Source organism: Cebus imitator, unplaced genomic scaffold, assembly GCF_001604975.1.
Source record: "Cebus imitator isolate Cc_AM_T3 unplaced genomic scaffold, Cebus_imitator-1.0 Scaffold206, whole genome shotgun sequence".
Classification (NCBI taxonomy): domain Eukaryota; kingdom Metazoa; phylum Chordata; class Mammalia; order Primates; family Cebidae; genus Cebus; species Cebus imitator.
The window spans coordinates 1,026,048-1,033,870 of NW_016107521.1; the positions used below are offsets into that span (position 1 = coordinate 1,026,048).

The 7,823-nt window shown below is 40.6% G+C and overlaps 1 protein-coding gene across 1 annotated transcript in view; it reads left to right on the forward strand.

The window, feature by feature from the left end:
- The window catches only part of DNAJA1 (DnaJ heat shock protein family (Hsp40) member A1), a 15,922-nt gene extending 9,046 nt beyond the window's left edge, over positions 1-6,876 (forward strand). The window contains exons 5-8 of the mRNA XM_037745651.1: positions 1,112-1,227; positions 3,549-3,664; positions 3,987-4,087; positions 5,653-6,876. Of these exons, the coding sequence (XP_037601579.1) occupies positions 1,112-1,227; positions 3,549-3,664; positions 3,987-4,087; positions 5,653-5,871 (552 nt within the window). The 3' untranslated portion in view covers positions 5,872-6,876. The remainder of the gene's footprint in view (positions 1-1,111; positions 1,228-3,548; positions 3,665-3,986; positions 4,088-5,652) is intronic.
- The last annotated feature ends 947 nt before the right edge of the window (positions 6,877-7,823 follow it).

Genomic DNA, 7,823 nt, shown 5'->3' on the forward strand with positions numbered 1-7,823 from the left:
TTTTTGGAGATGCAATCTTGCTCTCTTGCCCAGGCTGGAGTGCAGTGGCACAATCCCAGCTCACTGCAACCTCCGCCTCCCGGGTTCTTGCAATTCTCCTGCCTTGGCCTCCCAAGTAGGTGGGACTACAGGCACATGCTGCCACGCCCATCTAATTTTTTTTTATTTTAGTAGAGACGGGGTTTCACCGTGTTGCCCAGGCTGGTCTTAAACTCCTGAGCTCAGGCAATCCGCCCGCCTCTGCCTCCCAAAGTGCTGGGATTACAGGCGTGAGCCACCATGCTTGGCCAAACGGAATAGTTCTTACACAAAAATACGAATTTTGGGGAGGCACAGTGGCTCACACCTATAATCCTAACCCTATAAGAGGCCAAGGCAAGAGGATCCCTTGAGCCCAGGAGTTCAATACCAGCCTGAGCAACATAATGAGAATTTCCATCTCTATTTAAAAAAATATATATATATATATATAGCTGGCCTGTGGTCCTATCTACTCAGGAGGCTGAAGTGGGAGGATCACTTGAGCCCAGGAGATCAAGGCTGCAGTGAGCCATGTTTGTGCCACTGCACTCCAGCCTAGGCAACAGCAATAACCTATCTCAAGAATCTTGATTTTAAATATTTCTAGTTTCATATATATAAATGCTACATGAGTGAGAAGGGTCTTGATTTACATTGCTGTTAGACTTAAGAGAAGTAATTTGATATGTTCTTACAAGTAATGAAATTGAAATAGTTAATTAACATTTTTTGGTTATAACCAGTGTTTGCCAGTCACTGGTTTAGTACCATCTTATAACTGTTTAGTTAATACACTTGACAATCATAATGAGGTGTAGGTGTGGGAAAGTTGAAATTTGGGTAGGATATGCAGCTTACTTTCCCAGAGCAATCCAGCCAATGAATAGAAGCCCTGAGACTTGAAAGCTGGTCCTTGCTTCTCGAGTTTGTGTTCCCCACTATGATAGCTTTCTTCAGGCACAAATTGGACTAAACTACTAAGAAAGTGGGATTTCTTAGTCATTTCTCTGTTTTTTATTCATAAACAAACATCTATGTATAGATTTTATGATTCTGACCTTAAGAGTATAAAATTAATGTTTTGTTTTAAGGCATGAAAGATGGCCAGAAGATAACATTCCATGGTGAAGGAGACCAAGAACCAGGACTGGAGCCAGGAGATATAATCATTGTGTTAGATCAGAAGGACCATGCTGTTTTTACTCGGTAAAGAATTTTATAAACCATTCAAATTGACATCTTTACATATTTGGGTTGTTGGTTTTGGTTTTTTATAATGTGTTTTCCATTACTCTTACAACATATTTCCTGGAGATATGCTGGGAAAATATAGCAAGACAGTTATACTGTGTAAAATGTATCTTGTAATAGATTGTTAACCATTGTTTGAATCATAAGAGGTTGAATACATAGGATCAGATTTTTAGCTTTTTGTCTCTTGAGTATGCAACATTGAAAATGTGTTTCAGTTAGATGTTTTGTGTGAACCTAAATACCAGGTGGCTGGGGGAAGCCTCCCTGGACAAAAGTTTGCCCCAGTTTTTGTAAAACAATTTAAAGTAAGTGCCTTAAAAGCTTTCAGCAATTTTCAATCCTTAGTCTAAGATAAATTGAATTGCTTTTAATTGTAAATACCCAAAAGCATCTCTGCAAGAAACTTAAATTAGAACTCAATATTAAGTATAAATTCAGGTCTACCATTGTGAACTAAATAAAGTTTATGAACTTAACGCTGAAACATAAGAAAAGTTGATGGTTAATAGTAAATGTTTGTGTTAAATATATCCATGGCTAATATCAAAACATAATAGACCCTCTGTGGAGGCTGAGGTGGAAGGATCACTTGAGGCCAGGAGTTCTAGCTATTGGGGAGACCAAGGCAGGAGAGTGGCTTGAACTCAAGAGTTGAAGGTTATGATCACGCCACTGCATTATAGCTTGGGTGACAGAGCCTATCTTTTTTTTTTTTTAAGTGGACTGGAGGTGAAATTGGGAACATCTTAAAGAAACTGGTTTAGAATTAATAATATTTTGGCCGGTGGTGGCTCACACCTGTAATCTCAACACTTTGGGAGGCCAAGGCAGGTGGATCACCTGAGGTTGGGAGTTCGAGACCAGCGTGGCCAACATTGTGAAATGCCATCTCTATTAAAGATACAGAAATTAGCCAGGCGTGATGGCAGGCATCTATAATCCCAGCTACTTGGGAGCTTGAGGCAGGAGAATCACTTGAACCAGGGAGGCAGAGGTTACAGTGAGTCCAGATTGCACCACTGCATCTCCAGCCTGGGCAACAAGAGTGAAACTTGGTCTCAAAAAACAAGGTATTTCACAAATGTCTGAAGATGTTGGGAAGGGTTGTCAAGCTCAGGATTTTAATGTTGTCATTTGAGAAGAGTATTAAAGATTAAAGATGTTTTATTAATGTGGGCTGAAAAAGAGGAAAGTCTAAGCATGAGGAGGAAGTGGGCTGTTAAATATGAAAAGCTGTATTCACTCATAATGTGCCAGGAACTGTATTTTAGGTACGTCAATGAGGAAATTCTTATAGTCAATTAAAAATAAATTGGTCATACATCCCCCTTGTTTAATTTCATGGAGCCTAAATTATCTAGGACCCTGCCCAGGCTGGAGTGTAGTGGCACAATCTCGGCTCACTGCAAGCTCCGCTTCCAGGTTCAAGTGATTCTCCTGCCTCAGCCTCCTGAGTAACTGGGATCCCAGTTGTGTGCCACCACACATGGCTAATGTTTTTTGTATTTTTAGTAAAAACGGGGTTTCAGGCCGGGCCCGGTGGCTCAAGCCTGTAATCCCAGCACTTTGGGAGGCCGAGGCTGGTGGATCACGAGGTCAAGAGATCGAGGCTATCCTGGTCAACATGGTGAAACCCCGTCTCTACTAAAAATACAAAAAACATTAGCTGGGCATGGTGGCGCGTGCCTGTAATCCCAGCTACTCAGGAGGTTGAGGCAGGAGAATTGCCTGAACCCAGGAGGGGCGGAGGTTGCGGTGAGCCGAGATCGCGCCATTGCACTCCAGCCTGGGTAACAAGAGCAAAACTCCGTCTCAAAAAAAAAAAAAAACGGGGTTTCAGCATGTTGGCCAGGCTGGTCTTGAACTCCCAACCTTAGGTGATTCACTTGCCTCAGCCTCCCAAAGTGCTGAGATGACAGGTGTGAACTACACCACCCAACCTAAGCCTCACTCTTGGGAGTTTTGTTAGTTTTTTCCCTCTGAGAAACCAGATTAAAAATTAGGTAATGAAACAATTCAGGGATGTTAAATGGTAAAGGCTGCCTAGAGTGTGTGGAATGACTTTGAATCCTTATCTAGGAAACAGGGCTGGCAGGTTCTACATGTGTGCTATTCCCATATCTCTGCTCTGTTTGATTTTTACAATGGGGGAAGAAAAGAGAGTCTTTAGAAAAGACACCCTTGCTTTTATTAAAACAATAAACGATAGCCTGCTTTGGTACATCCACTGATTGGTGATTTGAGAAATGTAAATATGTGTCATATTTTTGCAGACGAGGAGAAGACCTTTTCATGTGTATGGACATACAGCTGGTTGAAGCACTGTGTGGCTTCCAAAAGCCGATATCTACTCTTGACAACCGAACCATAGTCATCACCTCTCATCCAGGTATGGTAACTAGGCAAGCTTAAGTTTCTCTTTTCTATTCTAGTATTTTCCTTGTCTCCTGATAACACAGTATTATAGGCAGAGGGAAACACATTGTTTTTCTTCCTCGGTTACTACTGTTCCCTGGGCTGAGATGAAGTTATAAGGTCTTGGCTCTCTAGTCTGCCCTTGAAAAGCCCATACATGAAAGGTAACAGGATTGTTTTGCCACATAAGTTTTACTTCTGCCAGTGAGCTAGGACAGTGCTCTCTGTTCTTTATTTTCTCTGCCTCATAAAAATGTGACCATACTTAAGGAAGAACTTGGCTTCAATGTTTTTAGGTCAGATTGTCAAGCATGGAGATATCAAGTGTGTACTAAATGAAGGCATGCCAATTTATCGTAGACCATATGAAAAGGGTCGCCTAATCATCGAATTTAAGGTAAGCTGTAAAGTACTTTAAGTATATTTGAGAAGAAAAATTGGCTTACTAAACTCTGATTTTTAAAATAAAAAATGTAAAATTTCAGCCAGGTATGGTAGCTCATGCCTGTAATCCCTGCATTTTGGGAGGCTGAGGCAGGAAGATCCCTTGAGCCCGGGAGTTTGAGAACAGCCTGGGCAACATAGTGAAACCCTGTCTTTTTTTTTAAAAAAAAAAAGAAAGTTTCTGAATGCCAAGCAACCTGAAGTTTATATTTTTCCTTACCCAGCAATTAATACACTGATCTGGCTATGTGTCTCCAGCATATGCCTATGATCCCAGTGCTTTGGGAGGCCTAGACAGTTGGTTCACTTGAGCTCAAGAATTCAAGACCAGCCTGGAAAACATGGCAAAACTCCGTCTCTACAAAAAGTACAAAACTTAGCCCGGCATGGTGGCACGCACCTATAGTCCCAGCTACTTGGAAAGCTGAGATGGGAGGATTGCTTGAGCCTAGGAGGTCAAGGCTGCAGAACCAAGATCGTATCAGTGTACTTCAACCTGGGTGGCAAAATGAGACCCTGTCTCAAAACAATTCTAATACTACTAATTCTTGTCATGTTGAGTGAGCATTCTTTGTTAACCAGGTTGAGGATGGGGTTTTTGCATCATTAATTGGATACTTAGAGATAGATTGTGGGAAGGGTGTGCTGGACAAGTGGCTATTTTATTAAATATAGGTTGTAACTGTCATCTTAAAGTTCAGAAGCACTTTATAATTGCAGATTTCTTGGCAAAGTAGTGTAATGCTTGATTTGTTAATAGGTATAAAGCAATCCAGTCATTTTCCTCGGTCTTAAATTGGCCTCTCATCACAAAAGATATTAATTAAAACATCTTTTTTTTCCCCCATTATTGAGAAGGGAGTTTTGCTCTGCCACCCAGGCTGGAGTGCAGTGGTAAGATCCTGGATCACTGCAATCTCGTCTCCTGGGTTCAAGCAATTCTCCTGCCTCAGCCTCCTGAGTAGCTGGGATTACAGGCACCTGCCACCACACCTGGCTCACTTTTGTGTTTTTAGTAGAGACAGGTTTCACCATTTTAGCCAGGCTGATCTCAAACTCATGGCCTCAGGTGATCTGCCCACCTCGGCCTCCCAAAGTGTTGGGATTACACGCATGAGCTATTGCACCTGGCCTAAAAACATCTTTGGATGAGAAAGAACTACCCTTTTGAGAGTAAGAGTAGCTTTGTTTAAATACCTCATGAGAAGAATTAGACTGTTTCAGGACGGGTTTTGGTATTAAAAGTCAGTTTGCTGGATAGAACAATGGTGGTTAAAGTACAGTTTTATTTAATACAATCTTTTTTTTTAATGAAGCCTGACTTTTGGTCATAATCCTTGAACTCTAGTTGAGAGTGTGCTATGCCCTGTGCCTTTTTAGAACCTTAACCTGAGATTGGCAGATTCACCTAAATATCATGTGTTTACATGTGTTTTTCTGTGGAAAGTGAATCCATGATACTCTAAGGAGCTAATGATGAAAACAGATTGAACTTAAAAGTAAAAATTTCTTTTGAAGGTAAACTTTCCTGAGAATGGCTTTCTCTCTCCTGATAAACTATCTTTGCTGGAAAAACTCCTACCGGAAAGGAAGGAAGTAGAAGAGACTGATGAGATGGATCAAGTAGAACTGGTGGACTTTGATCCAAATCAGGAAAGACGGCGCCATTACAATGGAGAAGCATATGAGGATGATGAACATCATCCCAGAGGTGGTGTTCAGTGTCAGACCTCTTAATGGGCCAGTGAATAACACTCACTGCTGGCATTTTATGTGCAGTAGTGAATGAGTAAGGACTATAATCATAATATGCTCACTACTTGCTTTTGTTTTTGTTTTAATCAACTATAGTAGTGTTTTAAAAAGTTAAATGAAGAATAAAGGCAAATATAAAAGCTCTGACTTTGCCCTGTATGTATGATGACTTCAGTGTGCAAAATGAAGTTTAATACCTGTAAAAACTACAAAGAAGTTCCCCTAGCATTGCTAGGCCAAACCTTGTAATTGACTTCAGCTATGTACGTGGACAAGCGTAGACTGAAATGCTAGGTATATGTATTGGCTTCAGTGTATGACCCTTCATTGTTAAGCTATGAAAGTAAAACTGTATTTAACTGGCAATAAGAAAAAACTGTAGAGAAGTGTTGGTCTGTATAGTTCTTGTATTAAGTGGGATTCATTGTAATGCCTCTGCATTTATTCTATTGCCTCAACTGTTACTTGAAGATGGCGTAATATATAATTTATCCTGTGGTATCAGTGATAAAAATGATACCTTTCTGTAGGAGGGGTTTATCATAATATGCTGCTTCTTGAAGCCTTGCACTTCCAAAATTGTTTCCTTCTGCTGTGCCATCCATATATATATATATATATATATCCATATATATCTTGACCAGTCCTGGTTATTTGCCCCCCTCCTTGTCTGTGGACCATGATAAACCCGAGTAGTGACTTCAGAGCTGGGTAACGTAGAAATTAAAGTGAAAAGACCTTTACATGGAGAAGTAGTTTGCATGCATAATATAGGAAGGTGTTCTCTAGGTATGTTACAGGATTACTTTAAACCATTTGACTTACGCTCCAAAGTAACTAATGTTGGTAGTGTAGCGAATTATGATGAACAGCTTTAATTGTATGTTTAAAAGTCTCATGTTCACATGCTTAAATCTGGGTATCAGAATTTAAGCAATTCTTGAAATGTATTGTCTCCTTAATATACTAATTACAAAGCATCTCCAATGTGTGTCACTACAGGCTTTTTTTTCCCAGATCATGAGTTTTGGCTTTTAACTAAGATATGTAACTTGATTTTAGCTAGTCTAAATGAGTAATACAAAAATACTATTGAACTATAATAATATTAAATAGGATGGAGATTAAAGTGGAGGACTGAGTAATGAGCCAAGAAGGGGGCTTAGAAAACTTTGCAAACACTGGAGTATGAGAAAATAAATTATAAAGAACACAAGTTTAAAAAGGAGAAAAACTTTAAAAAATAAGTTTCCCAAACCATCAGTGTTTGTCAATTTCCTTTTTGTCTGTGCCAGACAGCCACAGCTACCCTAAAGTTTGAGAGATGTGAAGCAGATGTTCAGGAAAGTATAATTTGATCAGTGTTAAAAAGCACTTGTGACCCTTTCACTGAGCTTATATACAAATTCTAAAAATTTCTCAACCTCTATATTAATATATTTAAGAGCACTGTTTAGAGCCAGGCACGGTGGCTCTTGCCTGTAATTCCGGCATTTTGGGAGGCTAAGGCAGGCATACCACCTGAGGTCAGGAGTTTGAGATCAGCCTGGCCAACACGGCGCACCCTGTCTACTAAAAGTACAAAAATTAGCCGGGTGTGGTGGTGCGCACCTGCATTCCCAGCTACTCTGGAGGGTGAGGCAGGAGAACTGCTCAAACCCAGGGGGCAGAGATTGCAGTGAGCCAGGATCACACCATTGCACTCTAGCCTGGGCGACAGAGCAAGACTCTCAAAAAGCACTATTTGTCAGTCTTAAGGGAAACGCTCATAAAAACCAGATACTACTTCACACCTAGGATAGCTCTAATCCAAAAGATGGGAAATAATATGGAGGCTGGGCATGGTGGCTCACACCTATAGAGCCCCAACACTTTGGGAGGCCAAGGCAGGCATATCACCTGGGCAGGAGTTTGACCAGCCCGACCAACACGGA